The sequence below is a fragment of the Perognathus longimembris genome, chromosome 10 (genome assembly GCF_023159225.1).
Source record: "Perognathus longimembris pacificus isolate PPM17 chromosome 10, ASM2315922v1, whole genome shotgun sequence".
NCBI classification, from domain to species: domain Eukaryota; kingdom Metazoa; phylum Chordata; class Mammalia; order Rodentia; family Heteromyidae; genus Perognathus; species Perognathus longimembris.
In genome coordinates this window covers 47,444,766-47,471,186 of record NC_063170.1, presented here as the reverse complement: position 1 = coordinate 47,471,186, position 26,421 = coordinate 47,444,766, and the positions used below count along the sequence as shown (strand labels likewise).

Genomic DNA, 26,421 nt, shown 5'->3' with positions numbered 1-26,421 from the left:
CAATGTTCTTTAAATTCCACAGGCCCAGTGGCCTGTGGAATATTGTAATAGAACTTTTGGCTCTGCCCACTCCATGACTACCCGTTCCCCATGTTGCCCTTCCTACCAAAAGAGACACAACCAAGTCCTGTGTGTGTGTGTGTGTGTGTGTGTGTGTGTGTTTGTGTGTGTATATGCTTGAACTCAGGGATGTGAGCTCTTTGCTTGGCTTCTTTGCTCGTGGTGAGTACTTTACCACTTGGGCCATCCCTCCACTTCTTCCTTGGGGGTTTCCAAGGACACAGGGGCTCATCCCAACTGTATTTGTCAGTACTTTACTAGGTGTAGCTTACAGGGGTATTTGCTAGATCTCAGTTGGGGAGAGAGTGTGTAGATTACAAAAGATAAATCCACACTACTGTTGCTGTTTCTCTAGGCCTTTCAGTTCCCTCCTACACATGAACTAAAGCTCTGGCATGTTATGGATTATATTTGGGTAGTTGAGTGTTCAAAATAAGTTTCTGTCAACCAAGCTAAGCTATTAATCTGCATCCTCATTTGTGTGAACTTAAATATCATCTCCAATCTCTAGTGTACACACCTGTATCAACGAATTTAGTTTGATCTAATGACATTTCTTGCCTCACATCCTTAAACTGCACATGATCCCTGGGTTGTTGCTGATTTGCAAGAAAAATCTTGCAATTTGGTGTAGAAGCTTTTTCTTCCTCAGTCACAGTGTGTACGAACTCCCCCCACCCCCGCCAGTCATGTGGTGATTTGGCCCTGGGCACAGATTTCATGCTCATTGTTGGGAGTCCCATGAGGAATGAAGATCCCTTTTGAATACCCCCATTCTCAATGAACTGGATACTGTCCTCCAATATTTACCCACAGGAAATGACAGGTGCTTTCAGAGCTGCTGTGGACTCTTTCGGGTCTCAGATGTGACCCAGGGCAGGCAGAGGGTTCATTCCACACCACAGTCCATGTAGTCTTCAATGCTGTCCACCATTCTGCATCTACCTTTCTCTTAGGCAATCACATAGATTGCCTTAACTGATGAAGTGAAAGACAGTCACAGAGTACAGTAGGAGAGGGATCTTGGTTAATAAATGAAAGTATGACCTGCCATATCTATAAACATATTCCAATAAAATTTATGTACATTTAAATATTGATATGGAAATAGAGGGGAAATATTATTAAATTCTGTGTTGTAGAAATAGGTTTAACTGGATTTTTAAGTTACCTCAAATATTAATCATTAATTGGAGAACCATCCTTTGAACTTTAAATAAGACTTTCATAATTTTTATGTTATGAAATGCTTATTTTAAATGGATGTAATCCATTTCTTTGAATTTCAAAGTATTTCAAAGCAAGAACAAAACTACTGTAAATATCCTATTGTGCTTTTAAACTGCCACTGTAGCAAACTAGTTCATATTTTTGGCAGGGTACATTCCTTGCTGTAAGCTCAGATAACTATTGTGGTTTTCATGGCAGGTAGCTAGTTAGGGCTGATTCTTTTCTGGGAACTTGAACTTGCTGCTTTTAGGACAGTCAATGCCTTTTAGATAAAAGTAAAGCATACAATCCTAAACATTGTGTTAGTGTATTGCTACAGGTTGAAGACTGAGGTCAAGTTTCCTCCCTGCTCATGGCAAAGAAAATCTGCAAGAAGTTAGGTTACATTGACAGAACAAATAAACAGAAAAAAAAAACCTTCCTGCTTGCACGCTTGGTTATTAGCTAAACTCTCATTCATACACTTGACGGTGGCCCTAAACCTCCTGACAACCAGAGGATGAACTTGCAGGGAAAACTTGCTTTTGGCTGGTTGGTGGCCTTTCCATCCAGTTACCATGGAGACAGACATGTGAAAATCATCTAAAAGCAACTATTTTGCAAGGAAGGATGTTAAAAATCCTTTTTCTTCCTTCACAGAATTGACATCTGTTTTCATCAAAAGTGGAATGATAATCTTTAGGCTAGTAGGCTAAAAGGAAATTAGGGTTTCATGTTCATTGCTGGAACCCAACCCCTCTTTTGGGACAGATAACTATTACAATACATCTCTTACCCCTTGGGTATTACTTAGGTAAGACCTGAACAGTCAGATTAAGCATTAGATTTGATTCTTTACTGTTTTGATCATTTAGTTAAGTAATTTGGGTTATTTTGATGTGTCGAGGAGGCAATGATGACTAGAACTTGAACTCAAGGCCTGGGCTCTGACCCTTAGCTTTGTTTTGCTGAAGACTAGAGCTGTACCACTGGGGCCACAGCTCCACCTCTGGATCTTTGCTGGATAACTGGAGATAAAGGTCTCATAGACTTTCCTGTCTGGGTTGGCTCCCAACCTTGATTCTCAGATCTCAGCTTCCTCAGTAGTGAGGATTATAGGTGTGAGCCACCTGCACCCTGCTAAATAAATGTTTTTCAGCATGGGGCAGCTTTTCAAAAGTAAGTGTCCACAAGAGAACAGGCAGGAAAGTTGGTAGCAGAGACTCTGGGTTGCTCTTGGTAGTAACTCTTGTTGTTGCCAACAGAAAAAGAACTGAATGGCAACGTGCTGTCCTGAGTTGGACACAATCTTGTTGCTGTCATCAGTGTAACCTATATTTTGCTGCAGGAGCCCTGGGAGAACAGAATGGCCCATTCTCCTGGATCTCCTGGGTACTGACAGCAAGGGTCACAGAGATCAAACCCAATAAGAAATGTCAGAGGAAAGCTGTGTTTCTCAAGCAAACGCTTGCTTTCAGGGACTGCAAATGTGGCTCTTTGGATTACATTTCATGCATTTATTTTCATGATAACCTTAGAACAGTTTAGTTTAGCCTTTAGATCAATCTCCTTTGAAGCAGAAATATGTCAAAATGTTTTTTCAAAAAAATAAAGTAAGATACTAATTTAGGCCATTGTGAAACAGAGCCCTGTGAACTACTAGTGACTTGCTGATGTATTCTTGGACAGAAAATTCAGTTTCCCACCCGAAGAAGCCATATATTATAATAGAAAACATACTGATCAGATTTTATTTTTTTTTCCTTTTTCATGTGGTACAGCAAAACAAATACCAAGTTTTCATATGTGTGATTTGAAGAAGACATTATCTTTTCTAGAATCTTGTTTTCTGGAACCTCAAGGGAAATAAGTTATACTCAGGAATAAATTTTCCTTCAGAAATATTTATACTTTCTTAGGAATAAATACTCTGTTAGGAATAAATACTCACTTAGGAAGTATATTGTATAAAATGTATTTAATCATTGTTGTGGTGGTGGATTTTGGGTTAGAACTTAGGGCTTCATAGTGCTTCTCTGGGGCTTTAACACTTGAGCCATACCTCCAGTCCAGCCTCCTGCTGATTATTTTAGAAATTAAATGTATGAGACTTTTCTGCCTGGGCTGGCCTTGTACTAGGATCCTCTGATCCCTGTTTCTAAAGTAGCTAGGAATACAGGTGTGAGCCACTGGGGCTCAGCTGTATGTAATCTTTAAGTTCTTCCTTACATATAAAGTAGTACCCATGAGAGTGGGGGAGTAAGATAATGGATATAAAGGAGTTATCATGGTGCTCAGTATATATGAAGATAGATATTAATGCTCTAATCAATATTACACTTTTTTTGCCAGTCCTGGGGCTTGAACTCAGGGCCTGAGCACTATCCCTGACTTCTTTTTGTTCAAGGCTAGCACTCTACCACTTGAACCACAGCACCACTTCCGCTTTTTCTATATATGTGGTGCTGAAGAATCGAATCCAGGGATTCATATATATGAGGAGAGCACTTTACCACTAGGCCATATTCCCAGCCCCAATATTACACTTTTTATATATAATGTATAGTTATACTTGCATCATCTATGTATAAGTTATCATTCTCTGTAAAAGCTTAAATAATGGCATAAAGATGGGGTATGGTCAGTTGTGTAATTATTCCAGTAGGATGTGATAGCTTTCTAATATGGTCTCATGTGTGAGCATTAAGTTGACCAAATGTTAACTTACTTGAATGAACTTTTGTGCAATGAATTCAGGTCATCAGGAACAGTAAGTAAGTCAACCAGAGGCTTAGTAAGTTAAAGAAATAGCAATGATGCAGAGTGAGTTCAGCTGTGTTGATAATGGCCCTGAGCACTGTGATGCTTCACACCTTCAAAAGTTGGTTGTAGCACTTGAGTCATAGTCATTTCCCTGGACACCCATGTTGCAATGCATTGAGCCACAGCTAGATGGTCTGGGCTACCACTGACCTCTGGTGTTTGATCAGGAAAGCAGCAACTTCTTGGTGTAAAACAGGAGCTATTACATCCAGTCATTCCAGGGCCTTTCTCCTTATTGGGACCATCACAACCCTTCCCCCTTGCTGGGAAGGTAGGCATATATATATATTCCTCTCACTGCCTATTTTGACTCTAATTCCTTTAACTCATTTTTCACACACACATATCATTTTTACTCATTTTCTTCTCATCTATCCTGAGTGATGCTGATCTGAGTGATGCTCATATTACATAATTATATATTACATAATTTCATATTATATAATTTACCTTCCTATTCCATGTGAAAGTGCAGTAAATATGACTCTTTGGGGTGGGTATAGAAATGGATAAAGTGTGGATCAAGGTAAAGGAAAGGTCAGTAGAGACCTGGTGCTGAGAAACTATAAAACCTTTCAAAGTATATTGAAGGGTTCATTATCTCTAAAACAGTCCAATTATGTCTAGGAAGAAGAATGAAACTTACTTGTACTGGAGCCTTAGGATCACAGATGCATTTTAAAAACATTTTAATTCACATAGTTTTCCTCTGTTCTATAATTATAGTACTCCATAACAGGACCTGCTTCCTACCAGATTTGGGGTGATAACCGATGGTTCTCTGGTTATAAACCCAGGCATTATAACTTCCAAATCCTGATCTTTGCTCTTACATTTTATATATGTCTTCATCTCTCATGGAACTTGAGTGGATAGACAGATATTCCTCATATTAGTTAGGATATGATAAAATGCGCTGCATTAACTCATACCCCCCTGAGATCTCTTGGATTTGACAGTTTGGATGTTATTTCTGGCTCAAAGTTGGCTTGGTCAGGCGGCACTGTTCGATCTTGTGGCTGTGCCATCTGGAATAGAGATGGAGGAAATACCTTGGCTTCAAATTGCCTCTTCCTTAGAATGATGCACATCCCCAGTATTAGCCCAAAGTACTCACCTGGCACTAACCTTAGCTGGAGGGAAGTCTGGAAGGTATTTCAAAAGAAATGTACTCATGACCTCATTTATGTAACTGTAACCCCCTGTTTATCATCCTTACAATAAACTAAAAAAATTAAAAAGAGAAAAAAAGAATCCTCTCCTCCACATATCTTTTTCTTTTGATCTGAGCTTTGAATTCTATTCTCACTTTTTTCAATCTAGAGAGTTCCTACCCCTACATTTGTATTCCCACTTAGCCATATTTTTTCTTACCTGTCCCTCCTCCTCCAGATCTCCCCATAAAGTGGAAAGACTTGGAAAGAAATCATATTAAGTGAAGTGAGCCAGATCCAAAGAAATATACATGGTTTCCCTCATTGGTAATAATTAGTAAATGTTTAGGATAGTCCTAGCAGAGGATCACAATAGCTCAATAGCTACGTACATATGATTGTATAAGATGATGCTAGGTGAGATGAATTCCAAGATATGGAAACAAGAGTTTTTTTATTGTTGTTATTTTTAATGTACTATGTGAAATGTATTCTTTTTTCTTTTCTATGGTTTATCCCCTGTTGTTACTGATGTATTTGATTTTGGTACTCTAGGTATTGTATATACATTTATCAGAATTAGAGAAGTGAAGGGGAACATCAAAATGGTGAGACAAAGGATAAAGGGCAAACCAATGTGACAGAGATGCTTACAAGACAATATGTTGGAAATTAACTGTACAACTGGGGTGGGGTTGGGGTGAGGGAAGGTGGGAGAAAAATGAGGGAGGGAGTAATAGCTATGACAAGAAATGTACTCATTTAACTTACATATGTAACTGTAACCCCTCAGTACATCACTTTGACAACAAAATAAATAAATAAATAAAATAAATAAATATCTCTCCATTGTGTAAGTGAAACATGATGTCAGCCCCAAGACCTCCAGCCCTGTTTTTGCCCCATTATCCTTTCTTCATTGCATCTGTCCCTGCTCTCAGGATCTTGAATTTAATTTAACCTTTAATTCTTTTATGGATCCAACCTGCAAAGCCCTTCAAGTTAGATTTTTGAAATCCCCATTTCCATCCCATTTCCATGTTTCCTAAGATTCTAGAGTGATCCCTACTTACTTATTAACTCAAAATGTACCCTGGCCAGTCTCTAATAAGCACAGATTCAGCCTATGTTGCTCATTACCATGGGTCCCCACTTCACTTTGGGTGTAGCTGCATTTGTAGGAGCCCTCCCAGGCAGCTCTCTGTGAACAGATACAGGTCTGTGTTTCCTGGTATACAGCAACAGATCTTTTAGCACCAGGGCCACAGGTGGGGCCTTTGGCAAGGTCCTGGTCAGGTCCTGAACACCTAAACGTTCGATTAAACACACTTCCTGTCAAGGCGGTCTTTATCAAGTTTAATATATGTATGCAATTAGTAAATGATTTATTTGTTACAGGAAAAGGAATAGAAGTGTAGCAATGATAAAATATATAGTAGGCAGTATAATTTATTCCTTCTGTATCAGAGGATGCAAAGTGATAGCATACCATGCTAATTTGGAATCGAAGTTCAATTCTTATTCAGCCTTCTCTGGTAACTTGTTAGACTGGCCTTTAGCGGATGCTTTCTGGTAGTTAGCAATGCCATATTGAGACTTTGGTTATAATGATGTTTTCTCATTTATACAGCTTCCTCCAGCTTTGCATCACAATTTGAAAAGAAGGGTTATAGAGAGATTCAAGAAATCCCTCTTCAGCCAGCAGAGTAACCCTTGTAATTTGAAGTCTGAAATCAAAAAGGTATGTATCCCATTTAAAGGAATTCTTCAGCCAACAAGAACATATTCCTAGTTATACCTCGCACCTCTTTGCACCTTAAGCTCTGTACTCTATGACAGGGAATTGTCACTGCTTAAGACACCAAATTGAGGGCACGTCTTTGCCTCTGGTTTCTCATCTTTATTTCTGTGACCATTACTTTAGATGACTAGCAGAGATATCTTCTCAGTATGATTGATGTTTCCCTAAGAATAGATGGTATACCCCAGTGCTAAAACAGTATAAATTATCTTTAAGATATATGTATATATTTTAGACTATTTTAGGATTTCAGCTTAATATTTAATAGAAGAGTCTAACACAGCTTCTAAATTGAGCTTTGCCTCTCTGAAGATGTCAGTTCATTATGAGGCCATGTTTCTGATCATTTATGAGGGCTGAATGAACTAGTTCTAAAGTTATTTCCATCTTCACTATTCCCTTTTTGGGGTGCTTGCTAATATTTGTATTCATCCATACAGAATCTAATACCTAAATGAGCCAGATATGAAGAAATGAAGTCATATCTTTGCCTCCTGTAGCACAACTTTGTGTGAGAGGAGAGTCCTTGGTCCAGAAGTGGCCACATCTTTCTTTCTCTGAAAGACTCAAGGCATGGTCAGTTGGGGATCTCCTGGGTAAGGATGCTGGGGTTCCCCCAACATTTTCACATTTTGAGAAAAGCTTCCACGTATCCTTAAATTTCGGCATAGTCATGCTACCAACAAACTTTCCTTTGGCAATTTCTTTTTCCTTTAATGGAACTAATCTTAGGCATAAAGTCACTCATCATTCAGGACTTATGGTAGTCTCCATGGTAAGTAGATTGAGCTCTGGTAAGCAAGACAGAAACACATCTCATTAGAAGCTAGAGGGCAGGATTCCCTTCCAGTGTCGGAAATGTAGCCATGCACGATGGCTATAGAGGAGATGAGAGGGAAGCAGAGGTAGGGACTGATTTGATCATACTTATTTACAGACTTTATCCTGAATACTAATCAATACATTTCTAAAACAGAAGCTCAAATATTCCACAAAAGCTTACACATTGCTTGGTTTTTCTATTCTTATTAAAGGAGCATTCAGAGTAATCCAGTGTACATAGATTTATGCCAGCAGAAATCCTGGTTTTATGAGATAAAAGCGTATGTGGCACGCTGATGTACATAGGCTGCTCTGCCACTGCCTCGCTCCGTGCTTTTTCTTTGGTTCATGTCCTTAAAGCAAACCATAGTCTTCTTTATTACACGGGGTTGGCTTTTATTTTACATCCCTTAATCTACAGCAAAGACATTTCCTTTTCTTAGACTGTCCTGGGCTTTCTCCTCTGCCATGTCATCTTACTAGAGTGCTTCTATCTCTTCCAGTTTGGGAAAGGAAAGGGGAGTGGACAGCATGGTAGAGGAGATCGGGAGCTCAGATGTGGGGGCTCAGGGAGATAGACTTAGCCCTGTTCCCAGCTGGGTTTAGAGGTAAATCAAACTCTGTTATGAAGGATGCTAAGGTCTCCTTCTCTGATATAAGCGGCAGAAGTCCATGGGGTGCCCACTACTGACCCTCAGGCTGGGAAAGGGAGATGCCCAGCTGTAGCCAATCAGCAGAGGGGAGGCCCACCAGCTGCTCCAGGCTAGTGCCAGGAAGATGGTTATACCATCAGGTGTTTACCTCCCTGATTGGGGAAGTGAGCCTCACCGCCTGTGTGCTAAAGAATTAACCTTCAATGTGATGTTGAAGTGATTCTGTCCTTTACCACCAAATACAGAAGTCAGCTTCCCCATAAAAACATTCTACAATTTTCCCCACCTAGAATCAAATTCCCCTTGCTCTATGCCTGAAACACTTTTGCACTGTTGTGTTTGAAATAGCTTTTAAATCTGCTTTATATTTCTGGTTCTCTCCAAGTGAGTGGGAGTCAGAGGAGTTTTGTTCCTCTCTGATTCCTCAAGGTCTCACATAGTTCCAGACATGTGGTAGGTGCTGAATGTACAATTAGTGAATATAGAATATCTTCAACATGTATATATTCTTTATATGATGTTATATATTCTTGTCAAAGTAGGTTGATGCACAATATATTCATGTATTTCTTTATGAATGTGGAAAGATCTCCTGGCTTTACCAAACTTAAATGAGAAGTTGTGATCTCCCTTCCCCATTTCTGGTGTCATCTTTTCATTGTAATCTTCTGTGTTTGGAAATGGGTTTTTCATCTGCTGAACCTAGAAGAGTGGCCAGTTAGGAGTGGTCAGTTAGTGGGCCCCCCACCCAGGACTGGGGCACCAGTAAGTGGGACAGCATGGAAGATATACTTGGCATTTCCTTTTCTCTTTTTCTGACAGGCAGGGACCTCATGTGTCCAGTTGAAGGAGTCATTATGGAAAGACAATGCCCACTTATTAATGGACTAAGACCCAGTGGGATATATAGAAGAATAAAATCTTCAAAAGCCTTTTTCTAAGCAGTTAAGCTCTTTATTTAAAGCTCATCCAAGGTGGTTTGCAGTCCAGTCCTCTGAGTCTTGGCTGGAGGGGGATAAAGCAATTGGATAATTATACATGGGGCTTTGGGAACTAGGATTTTCATCTTGGGGGAAAAAGAGAAAGACAAGCAAGATAGAAGAGATTAATTCAAATTAGTGTTGAAAGTATCATTGTGAGTACAAATTTGGGATAACTCTCTTTAGAAGATACAAACTTTTAAAATATGTTTAGAAAATGTCCTAGAAACAAACCAGTTATCAATGAGTTCTTACTCGTGATTCCGTGGAGAAATCTGATAGACCTTTAGCAGGAGGTTGCATGGCATATCTTGACATAACAGAGAACATAGCATGGGTGCTGTCGCACATTACTGAGCATCTATCAGACTCAGAGGGCTGAGGGCTCTACCTACCTGGTATTGAGTGCTTGCCTTGTATGCCCGACCCCTGGGCTCAATACCCATACACATGTGCATGGGTGTGTGTGCATGCATGCATGTATGAACACACACACACACACAGATTCAGGAGCCAACTGGAAGTAGTTCTTACTGTCTATCTATGGCACATCTCTAAAAATATTTCCCACAGTGGATTGAAAGCGCTAAATAATGTTTAAATCCAGGAGTTTCTAATGATACTATAGAAGAGACATAAAAAAGATCTCTCATAGATTATCTGTGGAGGATGCTAAGAAACCCATTCCTTTTTTCAAAACTTGTGAATGAAAGGAAAGAATCAATTGCCTATTCCTTTTTTGCCTCTCTGTTGATGAATAGAAGCATTTTTTCATGATACAAGTACTTCAGTTATTAACTATTGGAGGAATAATGCCTACTACAGTTTTGCATTCTTCATCTATAAATAAAGATGAATGAAGATAAGATGACCCATAGCTGCTGAAATCACAAACAGAGAGGCAGATTGACATGGGAGGCCACTTGATGGAGACCCAGTCTCTCTGCTGTGCTATTCTAAAGCTGATATTTACATCTGATGAGCCTCTAAATTGTAAGCCAGAAAACTCTAATCCTCAAGTCAATCTGTCATGCTGCCTGATATTTCAAATGCAATCTTATTTTCTTATATTCACTTACATATTGGTATGACTACTTAAAAATAATTACTTATGTATTGTCAAAGTGATGTACAGAGAGGTTACAGTTTCATACGTAAGGCCATGGGTACATTTCTTGTACTATTTGTTATCTCCTCCCACATTCTCCTCTCCCCCCATTTCTCTCCCCCCATGAGGAGTTCAGTTGGTTTACACCAAATGATTTTGCAGGTATTCCTTTTGGAGTTGTTTGTCTTTTTATATGTTGTCCCTCGATTTTGATATTCCTTTTCACTTCCCTAGTTCTTTTAAACAATTTTTTTGGCTTTTTTTTCTTTCTTATTTACTGTCAAAGTGATGTATAGAGAGGTTACAGTTTCATATGTTAGGCCTTGTACTGTTTGTTACCTCCTCCCTCCTTCCCCCTTCCCCCTCCCCCTTTCCCTCTCCCCTCATGAGTTATTCAGTTGGTTTACACCAAATGGTTTTGCAAGTATTGCTTTTGGAGTCGTTTGTCTTTTCATCCTTTGTCTCTCAATTTTGTTATTCCCTTTCACTTCCCTAGTTCTAATACCAGTATATATAGTATATATAGGGTACTCAGATGAGATACAGTGATAATAGCACTGGGACAACCACAGGAAGGGGCTACAAGAGGATCATCAACAAAAGAAGCTATGGTTTCATATGGCATATGATAGACTCAGCTAAGTAGCCAAGACAGAAAGAAACCATTTGGCCTCCTAACCAAAGATATTTGCTATATAACTTGTTTTTGGTAGTGCTTGCTAAGCAGGTGCTTTATCCCTTCAGCTAGGCCCCAGTCCTTTTTGTTTAGTTATTTTTCAGGTAAGATCTTGGTTTTGTCTATGGCTGGTCTTTGTCTGCCATCCTCCTCCGTACAGCCTCCTTGTAGCTTCATTAGAGGCATGTGCTATGGCAAAAAAAATATTGCTGTCTCCTGGTCTATCTCAAGCGCAAATACAGGGAATAAGAGATCATACTAAATGACACTATTAAGTAATCTGCAAAATCCATACTGAAAAATTTTACAGGAAAAAGTGACATATTTTCTATAAATGGCTAGAAGTAGGGAGAAGAGAAGGCATGAGGAGAGGAGGAATGAGAAGAAGAGAAAGGAGGAAAGAGGTTGCTGTCGATAAAAGCTTACAAATATCACCTATTTTCAATATATGGACTTATTCCTTTTTAACTTAGTCTAAAAATGTTTTAAAAATGTGTTTATGAGATCACCAGGAAAATACAAAAATTGATGGCATATTTTTTTTTATTAAGGAATCAATAACCTCTCATAGGTGGGTTATTTATATGGTTGTTCTTTCTAAAAGAAAAAAACCTTTAGTTTTCAAGATCCATATGGATGACACTAAATGTTGTACAGTATTTCTTGTCCACTTTCAGAGTATTGGACAGACATAGGTAGGGAGAGAATGGAGGAGATACGAATGAGGTAAGACTGGACAATTTAAAACTGGTAATAGATTAATAAACTTCATTGTATACATGTAAATGTTAAAAAGTTTTTTAAAATAAAAAAGGTCACAAGTTTAGTTTATTTGCTTTTAGAATTTAATTACTGGTTCCTCCCAGTCCAATGCCTTCACACCAACCTTTTTCTTTCCTCTGCTGGTCCTGAGGCTTGAACTCAGGGCCTGGGCTCTCTACCTGAGGATTTGTGTTCAAAGCTAATGCTCTACCACCCAAACCACAGCTCCACTTCTTGGTAGTTAATTTGAAGTAAGAATCTTGCAGGCTTTTTTTTGTTTTGTTTTGGCCTGGGCTGTATTTGAACTACAATTCTTAGATGTTTAGACTCCTAAGTAGCTAGGATGACAGGTGTGAGCCACTGGTACTCGGCTTCACATATTGTAAAAACAATTCTCCTGCCCTCTTGTTGCTCATACTTTGGCCACATTTCCTGGTCAGATGACAAGTATTCCAAAAACCAGATCATACCCACTCACTGCTCTACGTCATACCACTGGGCTCAGTAACACACAACTGGCCAAATGAACGTTCACATCTAGAAGCTAAACTGCAAAAAAAACGGGCTGTGAACTTTCTGGCTAATTTTGGTCCTTGCCTTTACCTTTGATCTATCTTTTTAAGGATCTTCTTAAGGTAAAGAGGATTGCTAAAATGACATAGACTATCTTCAAATTTTAAAATTGCCAGCAAAAAAAAAAACCCAACACTTGTTCTCATCATCTCAGATGATAGTCTCGCCTCTGCAAAAAACAGACCTTTTTTTGAGGCTTTAAAAGTCTTCCTTAGCTATGAAATCTCACAATTCCAAGATATACTTAATAATGAAGTTGGATATGATTTCTATAATTAGGACGAAGCTTTCAATCAGCCAAATGACTCCTATACTCAACCATACAAAAAGTAATCTCTTATCTGAACTCATTTGAAAGTTAATACCAGGAAATAAATTTCAGCATCATAAGAAATATTAAGAGGCTTAGAGTGATGTGCTAGTCAGGATATAAGAAATGCAGAGCTCTTTATTTTTATTTGGTGTTGGTCCCAGGGCTTGTGTGCTGTCCCTGAGCTTTTTTGTTCAAGGTTAGCACTCTACTACTCGAGCTACAACTCCACTTCTGGAGTTTTGGTGCTTAATGGACATAAGAGTCTCAAACTTTCTTGCCCTGACTGGCTTTGAATCATGATCCTCGGATCTCAGCCTCTTGAGTAGCTAGGATTACATGTGTGAGCCATTGATGCCTGGTGAAATGCAGAATTCTTAGGGCAACCTTCCTGGCACCCTATCTGTGGCAAGGAGAAGAAAAAATTTTATAGTGTTTCTGAGGTCTCCTTATTACATACAGTATGTTGCAGTTTTACATTCCTGTTGGATTACAAATGGGTTATTAAATTTATCATGTGTCTCTGAAGTAAGAAAAATAAAATTTCAAGAAAAAAGAATGGATCCGGGCAACAATGTCTCATGCTTGTAGTCCTACCTAGTCAGGAGGCTGAGATCTGAGGTTTGAAATTCAAAGACAGCCTAGGCAGGAAAGTCCATGAGATTCTTATCTCCAATTAACCACCAAAAAGCCAGAAATGAAGTGGTGCTTAAGTGATAGAGTGCTAACCTTGAACAAAAAAAGTTTAGGGATAGTGCCCAGGCCTAGAGCTCAAGTCCCAGGACTGCCACAAAGAGAGAGAGGTGGGGAGGAGAGGGAGGGAGAGGCACACAGGCAGGCAGATAGACAAAGAGAGAATCATTTTTCTTTAATGTTGTAGATATTTGGTAACATGGAGACTGAAAAGCACGTGATTTGTATATATAATATTTGAAGTACAGTAATGGAATACTCAGCTATGACTTGCTGATGTGAAGTGTTTTTAAGGGTTAGAATGCAGGGAAGGTATGTGTGTGCACACTAGCATGTGGGCACACGAGCACAGACCCACACCCACATTTTTCCATTTACTTTTACATATACATGACCATTTGATCACCCCTGCCCATCAATATAGAGAGCATTTCTAACCCAAAGAGGGCTCCTTTCTGGCCATGCTACACCCTTGTCACAATGTAGCCATTACCTGATTTATGTTGCTATCAATTGACTTTACCTAGTAGTGAGAATGTGTGTAAGTACAGTCATGTTCTTTGTATTCCTTTATCCAGTATTCCTAGTTTGTTCTTTTTATTGCTCTACAGGATTCCATTCTGTGAGCCACACTATTACATATCTCTTCTGTCTGTGACCACTGAGATTTCTCTACTTTTCAGTTAGTATGAATAAGGTGCTGTGAGTGTTTTTGTGTTTGGCTTTTGATGGATGGAAGTATTCATTTCCTGCATGTATGTATTCAAGGGTGAGCTCCCTGGATCACAGGATAGGCATTTAATTATAGTATATTCTGCCAGTTTTCCCATGTGGTTGGGCAATGATATGTTTTAACTCATGAGCAGAGTGCATGTACCCCAAGTAACATAGTTTATACCATTTGCTTCCGGTTTATTAATATTTGCTATTTTCCAATGTATTACATTAACTCTGATGGTAAAACTTGCCCTACCCAAGTACTGGTTGATATTGGAGGTGAAAGAAGTTGAAAAAATATTTATTAGCTTAAAATTCCAATATAAAGTTCAGCTCTAGAGGACGTTAAATAATTGGAACCTTAATAAATTCTGCCATTGGTTGAAATATTCCTTTCTTCAGAATGATATGAAATAATGCTTGGAGATTAAAATTAATTAGCAGTAATTTAGAAAAATCTATTAAGAAACTTGTTTTTCCTTGTTTCCACAAGAAGATATTGTTCAAAGCAGATGCATAAAACAGGATTGTGATTTGGACTAAACATATTGTTCTGTTGAATAATTGGAGTTTATTCCTCCTACGCCTGATTAAAAATAACATCTTCATGGCCCAGGCCCATGTCATTATTTTTCTATCCATCTTTATTTTGCTCTTACAAAGCCTATCAACTGTTCTCCATTTTTATTCTGCTCACAAAGCTATGAAATATATATATATATGTATATATATATATTCATGTGACCAGGGAATTGTCTAACTTGCTTTCACCATAATTTGCCTGCTTCAAATTTCTTTTGGAAGGAAAATGTTTATCTATTTGTAAGGGATAGAAAACCACAGAGTATTAAATTTCTGTGCAGAGACATAGTTCCAGCAGTGGAAAATCCTACACAGAGGTCTCCTGTCTTTTGCTTCTGAATATAAAATAAATTTTGTTTGTGCTTTTATTTTTTCCTTCTATTTCAGTTATCTCAAGGATCTCCAGAACCAATTGAGCCTAACTTTTTTACAGCAGATTACCATTTATTACATCATTCATCAGAAGGAAACAGCTTGTCCCCAAATGACCAAACAGGTAATGGTTGTTAACGTGAGTAACCTGGCTTAAACACATGTATGCACGTACTTGTGCGTGCATGTGTATATGCACGTGCGTGCGTGCGCACACACACAGTTTGAATCAATAGCTAATTCTAAAACAGTATTTTCAACTTAAAAGAAAAATGGAGCTTATTTTTGTTGTCATATGGCCATAGCTGGAAGGGATATATAGTAAGAATCTAGAGATTCCCTGAGATTCATCTTCCCAGCTGTGTCAGCTGCCTTGATAATTTATTAATGCAGTAAACAAACAGCAGAAGTTGTATGCCTGAGCTAATTTCCTTTTATTGAATCTTGCTTATCCGATAATGAGAGGTCAAATGTCCCAAAGCTTCTAGAGAAGAACCAGAATTGGGAAGCTCAAATTTTCAAAATGGAGAAGGCCTGAAACTTGCCTGAAGAATCTACATTAGATGTATTTAATTCTTTTATTTCAGGCATAAATTTCAAACAGGAAGGGATAGTAGACAGATTAAAGGCATAAAGTCTGGAAACCTGAATGCTGTATGCTGTGATTCAAACCTCAGCTCACCCATTTTGTAGTTGACAGGACAAATTCTCCATTTTCCTTCTCCTCCTTCTCCCCCACCCCCACTCTCCCCTTTCCTTCCCTTCTCGCCTTTCTCCCTCTTCCTTCTCCCTGTCCTTTTTCACCCTCCATCTCCCTTTCCCTCTCCCTCTCCCCCTTCTCCCTTTCTCTCCCTCTCTTTCTCTCTCTCCTTCCTTCTCCCTCTCTCCTTCTCTCTCCCCCTTCTTCCTTTCCCTCTCCTTTCTCCTCCCCCTCCTCCCTCCTCCTGTCCTCCTGCTCTCCTACCCTACCCTACCCCACTCTGCCCTACCCTACCCTCTTCGTGAGCAAGCATTTGCTTGACCTTTAGCATTTTACTGGCTAATTGCAGTTGGAATCCAGTCCAAAAAAAGGAATGAGACTGCATCTCTAAAATAACCAGCAAAAGGCAGGGCTGGAGGCATGGCTCAAGTGCTTATAACATACCAACTGTAAGCAAGCAAACCAGATGTCGCCAGTACACACTTACCGCGAAAACAGCAGAGCCCATTATTTTGTACAGTTAATATATGCTAGTGAATGAAAGACCTATTTTCACTGAAGTTGAACTAATACTTGCCAATAAAGTATGTAAAAGAAAATGTGAAGCGAATGTCAGATTTTCTGTAATTTATCTGTTTCAGGTCTACCCACTAGCTTTGATTTGGAAGAGGGAATAACATATGAACAAATGCAGGTGAGGCCTTTACAGTGCCTCTAAATGATTTGGTATTGTTGCCTTTAATTCAATACTAACATAATTTATTTTTCAATTTTAGACTGTGATTGAAGAAGTCCTAGAGGAGAGTGGCTATTACAATTTTACATCTAACAGGTGAGGTCTGGAGTTTGTTTTCAAATGTGGAAAATGAAAGGAGATCATCAGAGAGCAGCTCTCTTTTCTTTATCTTTACTTCTGGAATGCATTTTCTTTTAAAACTTTCCTTTTAAACACTTTATTTATTTTTTAAACACTTTTATAAAACACCTTTGTTTACTAGATACAAACCTGGGTTGAAAATATATTGCACATTTTTTTTTTTTGTAGACACAGGTGTTTTTGAAACAAAAAGTGGTCACGTAGTAGTAATTGACTCCTACAAAAATATTGAGTATAATTAAAGGGGAAAACATTTCTAGACTGGATTTTAAAATTAAATATTTACCTATTCCATTTTAGAAGATCTGGAAATTCAGATTCCTTTCACTAAATTCTAAACACTATTTATAGAGTGCTAGGGGAAAAATACAAGTAAAGGAAGAATCACTACTTCAGGTGAATTTCAGATGTGTCAAAGTTAAGGGCCTTTGCTTTCAAGTGTTGCCATTTGCTTCAATTTATTGGGGATAAGCTATATGCTTATTTGATCTATTTTAATCTGATTCTGGATTCATATTTATATATTCTGGATTCATATATATATATATACATATATATATATAAAATAAAATTTTTGCCAGTCTTAGGGCCTGGGTGGTGTCCTTGAGCTTTTGTGCTCAAAGCTAACACTTTACCACTTGAGCCATATCTCCACTTCCAGCTTCTTTTGGTACTTAGTTGAGATAAGAATCTTATGGATATCCTTGTCTGGCCGGCTTAGAACCATGATCCTCATATCTCAGCTTCCTGAGTAGCTAAGATCACAGGTGTCAGCCACTTGTGCCTGGCACTGGAGTCCTATAGTTTCAAAATTAGGCACAGTGTTGGCATCACTTGAGTGAGGTCATTTACTTGAGAAGTGATTTCAGGAAAGAGTGGTAGGGAGTGAAGAAGTTATTCAATAAAGGTTTCATTATCAATCAAATTTCTATTGTGGATTACTGGAGTTTGATCCCACTGATAAGGTCTAGAGCTAATGTAGAACTTGTACCTCCGTTTCTTAACTCAGAGAGAGGGAAGCAGGGTAGTTATTCTCTGGTCATTATGTGTTACTGAGGCATATTCCCAAGAAGTGTTGATTCCTTGGTATTTCTGGCCTTTTGTAAAGGTAGATGAAGAAGGTTCTAGACACCAGAGAGATCCTCAGAAAAAGAAATGCGATGCCGAGCAATTAGGAATCAGACAGTATATTTTGGAGTGCTGTGGATGAGAGGATTCCATCACTCACTATGTCTATTCACAAGAGTCGTTTTGGCTTTGCCAAGGAGTCACTCACTGCTGAATTATCAGATGGATTGATCAAAAACGTCTACACTCTTAGCTCCTATTTGTTGCTCAAAGTTGTTTTAGAGTTACAGTACAACCTATGTTATGATTACATTCTAAACTGTTTCAGAGTGTTCTTTAAAGGTAACAATTAGTCTACAAGAGCAAGAGGGTAGTTATATGGAAATTACATTCTTTTCTGAGGTTAGTTCAATCTCCAATACTTTCCTCCTCAACCCCTTCTTCTCTCATTTCAATGAATTTTTCCCCTTATGAATCACACCAAGATTATTCAACTACTTGTTCTTTTGGCTTGCTAATGTATTTCCAAAATACAACCTTTATAAATTTAGTTCCATTGTGATTTGCAATTGCAGAGAAATGATGAGTAATTCCTATCTTGCAAAGATATATTATTAGTAGAAATGACCATTTCTATAACCACTTTACTCCTGCCATCCCTGGAGTTATTTTTCAGTTTTCTCTTTCTGCTCAGCCTGTTGTGGATAGCATGTCTCTGTTTATTGATTTTCAACATTTGATGTCAAGTGCCCTTGGCTCGTAGTGGGGCCAAAGTGACTGTTACCATTTCACATGCATTTCCACAGAGGGTCAGGATCAAGTGCAAGGAAAATCTTTGTATTTTTTGTAGAACTCAACTAGAGAGCAATGAAACACTAGGTGTGTAAGGTTAATCTTATTTTTGGCATCATGGGTCCATTAAGGCACCTCTCTATTTTCTGCCCTAACTAAATGCAAACTCTACAATCTAAATGGAAGATTTATCCATCTCTAGTGGCTTCATGATTGGCTAGGTGATATATACATAAGTTGAAACGATAGTACACAACTCTAGGGTTGAATAACAAAGTTATTATGGATGTCCTTCTTTTCTAGTGGTGCTTAGCTTAAAATCACTCAATAATGTTTTGTGGTAATGATATGATGGTGATGATGGCAGCAGTGGCAGCGGTGATGATGATGAAGTGTGTGTTAAGAAATAACATACAGGATAATATAAATCTACATTGAGTCAACTTTCATAACTTTATTCCCTCATAGCTGATGAACCTAGGCATGCAAATGTAGTACAAACTACTTGGAATTAGTGTTTATTTTGCCCTATAAAGGATTATTAGTCTCAACTGGATTCATAATTTGAGAAATATTAACAGTGAATTTCAGCAAAAACAGAACACTTTCATGAAACTGTTCCCATCCTAATAAAGATACTGTGTTTTTAGTTGTGATTTATTTCCTTATATGCCCGAGATACTGCTTTGAAATTAAATCTGTACATGGAAATATTTGTGACTCCAGGAACCTTTTGAATCTTTTAGATATCACTCCTATCCATGGGGGACCAAGAATCTCCCAACCAAAAGATGAAAATGCTGCAATTTGAATGGACTTGGTTTCCCCAGTGAAGTTCAAGTTCTGGACTTCAACCACCACTTCAAGATGCCCAAGGACTGGATGTTGCTAAAGGGCGTGGAAGAGAAAACAACAACAACAACAAACAAACACCAAACTTCTATGGGGCCTGCAGAACCTTTATTTGGGGGTTCTGTTGGGATGGAATGGGGAGCAGCTACATGGCTTGGGGCTCTCTGTTCTCAGTATGAATTATAGACAAGAGGGCAGGGCTGTCAATGTGCTTCTGGGAGAAAACACTGCAGAATTGATGGGAAGAGGTGGTGGGTGGGGGGACTCACACAGAACTTTCCTCCCTATTTTTTTAAACTTGTCATATTTTTCAAAGGTACATTTTATACTCAGGATTGCTAAAAACTATTTTTGAAAGTATCTAGCCTTCTATGTGTAAAAAATAGTTTGAGATAAAGAAAATTATAGCACCCAAAATGATAGATAGATCAGGTGATTTGCTGTCTCTCTCATTTTTTTTAATCTTAAAAGAAAACTTAAAATAGATAATTAAAAGAAGCAAAGGATTGGTTCTCACTAAACCACTTGGGTGCTAGTGGTCTTGAACTATGATACAATGTAGACAGTATTTATAACCTTGCACAGCTTCTGGGAAACTGTCAAATTGTCAGATTTATATTAGACTAATAGATTATTTTAATGTACAGTGTTTATATGTATGTGTATATGTATCTGAGGGATGGAGGGAAGTTTTGCTTAGATTGATGCTTTGCTGCTAATCAAATTCTGAAGAGCACTTTGAAGAATTCATAGAATCTATGAAAGATGGAAAATTCCTTATTTTTAGTCCCCCTGATTAAAATTACCTACGTTCAAAATAAAATTTTGTTGTGTACAGATCTGAACAGAATGTGAGCTGTATGATAAAATATGAATTCCTTCTTCGCTCATTGATAATAGCCCAAAGGAAGAGAAATCAGAGTGTCAACAGCCTTCCATCTGTATGCAGGAAGAATTTATGACGGGGACTTTCTTCCTTCTTATTAGAGTGAACCTGATTCTTTCAGCTGGCTTCTTATTCCTCTGCTACACAGTCAGGAGAGCAACCCTCAGGTCAAGTCATACCACACTTGTGTCCTCCTAAAGAACAATCTGTTCTATATTATTAGTCACTTGGCAGCTGATATACTTTTTATTTAGTTCTCGAAGCATTCAGTTATATTTAAATACATTGGTGTATATTTTAGCTTGGTCATATAGGATTTAGTTCATTATATTTACAGTAGTTGAAACACAGTGTCATATTTCTGTACAATATGCAAAACTGCTTACTGTGAATTCTATACCATTTTTTTTTTTTTGGCCAGTTGTGGGCCTTGGACTCAGGGCCTGAGCACTGTCCCTGGCTTCTTCCCGCTCAAGGCTAGCACTCTGCCACTTGAGCCACAGCACCGCTTCTGGCCGTTTTCTGTATATGTGGTGCTGGGGAATCGAACCTAGGGCCTCGTGTATCCGAGGCAGGCACTCTTGCCACTAGGCTATATCCCCAGCCCCTCTATACCATTTTTTTAAACTTTGTGTATTTAACACTTAAATGGTAACCAAATTCCTCTTAATCATTCATGAATGCCTTTGAGGATTTCTGATCAATCAATCTTTGCCTTTAAGCCAAAATACTAACCGAGACGTGATAAGTTTAAGTATTAGTATGCAAATACAATAATGAAATATTTTATTCAGCGTTTAAACCAATTCTGTCTACATCTGAAGTTCACACACAAAATTGAAAGGTTGTTGATCTACCCAGAGGAAAATCTTATTTCTATTCTAACTTACTTTGAATGTGTTCTGTCATTCCTTATGTCTTTTATTGTGTGGAAAGAGCAGATTTTCTCTCCTTGTAGGAGGTGTATAGTCCTAGAGGGTCACAGATGATTCTAATTGAGCCAGGAGCCCATATTTAGAATGAACAAAACTGTGGGACAAAGCAATCAAATTCTCTTTGAAATGATAATATTTAGTCAACAGAATTAAGAAGGAAATGGCCTTTGGAAGTCACAACTTCATGAGAAAAAATAATGATTCATGTCAGGTGTTTTGAATGTGTTCAGTTGACCACTATAAAATGTTTTTATTTAAATATTTTAGACCACAAGAACGGCAGTTATTATGCTAGAAACTAGTAAGAATTAACAAAAATAAGCAAATGAGCATCCTTTTCCACAGAGTGTTCTGACAGACATATTGCTTTACTAAAATAACGAAGGTGCTCTGTTTGTGTTCTCCTGCAAGCTGTATAATCAGTGTGTCCCCATCTCCGCTGGGCTAGACCGAGTCTCTAAAAGTTAGGCAGGACAAGAAAATCGTTTGTACAGAAATCATGTCCTAGCAGTGAAGCTGACTGTTCAAACTTCAGACAAGGAGTGCCTTTCCTCATAATCAAACAAGAATGGTCATTTTCTTTTGATCCCCTGAACTGTCATTAGTCCAAATAAGTTGTTACTTGAGTTTAATCAGCCTGAGAGTCTTTTCTTGATTATATTTCATTTTTTTCTTTTTCTCCTGTATAATTTTTAATGACTTGTGCAATGAAATCCCCGTGACTTTCCTGAATCTCCTAATTCCCAGAGACAAGAGTATTTGTATGGAATAGAATTTGAATTAGTCTCTTCAGAAAACTTTTGATGCACAAGGTTTCAGTTAATTATGTTTGCATCCACCAGCTCTAGTTGATTTACCTGTACTTGAAACCTTAATTTGTTTTTTTAAAAGCAAAATAATCCAGTCCCAGGGAACTGACCGTAGCAAGAATATGTGCTTGCTGTGTTTTTTTTTCTTTTTCTTTTTTTTTTTTTTTAGCTTTGTCTTGTTCCAGATGTGTAGTTTTTAAATGGAGAGATCTTTAGGCACAATAATAGATGGGCCAGTGACTAGTTGTGGATGAAATAACTCCCCAAACTTAGAGAAAAGTGGCTTGAGGTTAATATGGAGGTCTGTATTACATTGGGCTATGTGCCCTGTTTTCACATTCCAAAGAACATAATTAGCAATCATTGTTAGGAGATAGGTACGTAGGTAGGTGGTAGAGTATTTGCCCTAAAAGTATAAGGCCTTAGGTTTAAACCCCATACATACCACAAAAACCCAAAATGAATCAAACCAAAAAGGAACAAATGAGATTTACTCAAATGATATGTGATTAATAGTTAAGTCTAAGCCAGGCTTGGTGACAGGTTTATAATCCCAGAACATTGTGAGTTGAAGGCCAGCAAGTCTCTGTTATAGAGAGAGATGGGGTGGGAAAGGAGGGAGGGAGAGACAGAATATTAAGACCTTATATAAATACCACTTATGATTTTTAAATGCTATTTTGATGTTCAAAAAACAAATATAGGACTGGTAGAGAATGTGCAGTTTCAGCAGTTGCCTAAGTTAATCATCATTCGTATTTAAGATGTATGAAGGAAATATTAGTCAATTCTATCAGTATTAATATGAACAGAAACCATCTTCCTCTTTGTGATTTGCTGAGTATATATATGTACATTGTTCCCTGCCCCCTCTCCCCACAAAAGGGTGAGAAATGACACAATAAATACTGAACGCATTGGGTGCCTTTAGAAATGCTTTCAGCTTCTATCTGAGGCAGGCAGAAAAAAATATTTTAAATCAACTTTATTATTGGCTTCTTACTAATTTTTGTTAATGATGGCATTATTCATGAATCCTGCGATCAAGTGGAGAGGCAATGTAGGGTGAGCTGTGTCAGGAGCAGCTTCTCAGCTCCCCAGAGATTTAGCTAGGAAGGATAGATGGGTGTTACCACATACTGACCATGGTGAAATCTGTCCAAACATGAAATGCTTCATGTTCAACTACCATATGTGATTATAATTGTATTTAATAGATACTCACATCACAGTTTTAAGATTCTATTAACTGTCTTTCAGTGGAAAATGACATGGTTTTGAATAGATACTTTTTTTTTCCAGCTGAAATATGCTGTTAGCCTATGCTCACCCTTACATACTATTTTTCATTTTGATAGGAAGATGGATGTCTCGGGGAAACAAAGTGAAGTTAAAGTAATTCTTCTGTTTGCCAGGGCAGTTAAATCTCACATTAGGATAAGTACCACTGGATTACAGTTATTGGTACTTTGAGAGCTGCAAGAGGGACAGGAAGATTTTATGATTTTGATGGGTTGATGGATGTGTTTCCTCAGCTTACATGCTCCCTGGGGACAGCAGTTGGTTTTACATAGGAAGATGACACACTCTACAATTGCAGTAGCATTCTTAATCTGAGAGATATGCTAGTTTCTTTAAGTAGTTGTACAAAGGGGTTTCAAATTCAACATATCAGTTTATGAGTGCAATGTATCTTAATCACTGTCATCCATTCCATCATTCTCCCTGTTTTTTTTAAAAAACTGTACGTATGCGGCATCCAACCTATAATATAAAAAATTAAATATAGCTTATTTGTTTTATCCAAAGAGAAATGAACTCCTCTTTTAATTGAAAACTGTGTTACTCACTCCAAAGTGAGAAGCTGTTTTTTCTCCTCTCCTTCTATATTGAGACTGTCTCTTTGGTATGGGCCCAGCTATTCTATGTAGAAATAGCAAAAGTGGATTAGAGCAAATAAAGAATTGTCTAAACATTGCCATTTGGAGTCAAAGAGAGATGTTTTATCTTCATGGAAAATTATGGCTAACTACCATTTTGACAGATAATCAACAAGTCCAGATGCGTGCTTGGAATTGCTATGATGAGTTCACAAATTAGTTGACGTTTTTCTAGTTATGTGAAGAAAACAAATAAACCCATAAAACATATAGAAGTTGGCACCTGAAGTAATAAGCGAAGAGGAAGAAATACTTTAACACTGTGGAGGTCATGTACAAAAATTATATGTGTGTGTGTGTGCCTGTGTGTGTGTGTGTGTATTTGTGCTTATACTGGGATTTGAATTCAGGGCATCACACGTTCCTTTAGCTATTTTACTCAAAGCTGGTGCTCTACTACTTGAGCCATGCTTTCACTTCTGGCCTTTTGCTGGTTAATTAGAAATAAAAAGTCTTGCAAACTTTTCTGCCTGTGCTGTTTTTCAGTTGCAATCCTCAGCTCTCACCCTCCTGAGTAGCTAGGATTATAGGTGTGAGTCACTGGCATATGGCAAAAAAAAAAAAAAGATATTCTTAACCAGTGGTTTAGCTTTAAATTTCAAATGCCACTGGAGTCACTAAAAAAACTATATAAGATTTATGAATGGCTATAAAGTTTTGTTCTATGTGTTTAATGCATGCCTAAGTAAGTTTTGGGGAAAATGGAGCTGGTGTATGAGATGCAATGGAACACATGCTGTGTATTGTCAGCTCAGCATTACTTTGAGGGAAGTGAATAACTTCAGTACTTGGCAAGGAAGTCCCAACTTGTTAAGGATGAATCTGCTACCTAGCAAAGGAATGAATACATTCCCACATTAAAACAAAATTATTTGAGAGCAAATAGTAGGCAAGTGACCAGAACCACCTTCATACACTAGCCATTGGCTCCCAAGTACAATAATGGGCTCCATAGGGTAAAGCTTCTAGGTAATTTCTTGGATGAACCCTACTTCTGCAGTGTGAGGTTTTTCATTGCATTGTAAGCAGGAAGGTGGCTACCCAGAATAGTAGCCAAAGGGCCCAAGTACAACACAGCAACATGCTAGTCAGTGCAAGATCCTTAGGAAAAGACAATACACTGCTCAAAGCATATGGTGTGTGTGTGTGTGTGTGTGTGTGTGTGTGTGTGTGTGCATACACATGAACACGTGCACATGTGTATTTGGGATTCAACCCAAGACCTGGTTCAAACTAATACTAAACACATGCTGTACCACTTAGCTACACTCCTGAAGTCAAAGGAGCCATTTCATCGGCCCTTCTTCCAGCGTGTTTCTGTCCCCAGAGCCATGTTTTCTTCCCTATCTTCTGGTCATGGCCATAAGAGGCCATGGTGCCCAACAGTGAACACTTACAAGAAATTTACAAGGAATTGCAATGGACACATGTAGGCTGATTTGAATACGCTTGTGTTTAAGCTCCATTATAAATGAAACATTGCAAGGAATTTTAGTTGCTTGCAAGCAACCAGTTGATAAATAGACGATGGAACCATCTCATTATTTTACCTCCCAGACTGGGAAACACAAATCATTTAAAAGAGCAATCATCTGAATGTGTTTTGTTTACTGACATTTAGGGGATCAAAATGGAATTATAATGCTTCCTGTTTTTCCCAGTGGTGACTTTGTGCAGATCAAAAGAAGCAAAATCCTTAATATCAAATGGTCTAGAGCTTCTGTCTTCTGAATGATCCTGAGAGTCGATAAAGGCTTGGCCTGCAAAGTACAAAAATGCTCCCAACTCTGCCTTCCTACTCTTGGCCACTAAGATGGAATCTTTCCAGGCCCCTTCTGTCTTCCAATCTCCCAGCCCCATTTCTACCTAAGGAACAGAGTGATATGTTTCCTGCAGGAGGTACTGTGTGCTATGTAGGGGAGGAGATGTTTGCTATTACATAATACTGCATGATATGGAAGCTAAAGGGGTGAAATATTCCTGTGTACAGATTTATGTCCTCATACATGAACTTTAAAAGGTCTGCAGAGTTGGAGACCTCGAGAGAAGAAAACTGGAAATGTCTCTAAAGAGATTTATATAAAATATGCAAGCAACTTTATTTTGTTATTGCTTAAATATGCTCAGTAAATGCTAAAGAAAATAAAGATGACTTTCAAGTTATTTGAAAGTAATTTCTCTTTTGTTATACTTTACAGGAAATGGTCAACACCATTGTTTTACCCAATAACTCTCATTATGCTTTCATTGAAGGATTTTGTTATTAT

General features: G+C 38.1%; 1 protein-coding gene across 1 annotated transcript in view; it reads left to right on the top strand.

Annotated features, from left to right (window-relative positions):
- Window positions 1-20,380, top strand: part of Nek10 (NIMA related kinase 10) — a 171,625-nt gene extending 151,245 nt beyond the window's left edge. Inside the window, exons 32-36 of the mRNA XM_048355989.1 lie at window positions 6,877-6,987; window positions 15,311-15,419; window positions 16,637-16,689; window positions 16,772-16,827; window positions 19,479-20,380. Coding sequence (XP_048211946.1) covers window positions 6,877-6,987; window positions 15,311-15,419; window positions 16,637-16,689; window positions 16,772-16,827; window positions 19,479-19,527 — 378 coding nt within the window. The 3' untranslated portion in view covers window positions 19,528-20,380. The remainder of the gene's footprint in view (window positions 1-6,876; window positions 6,988-15,310; window positions 15,420-16,636; window positions 16,690-16,771; window positions 16,828-19,478) is intronic.
- The last annotated feature ends 6,041 nt before the right edge of the window (window positions 20,381-26,421 follow it).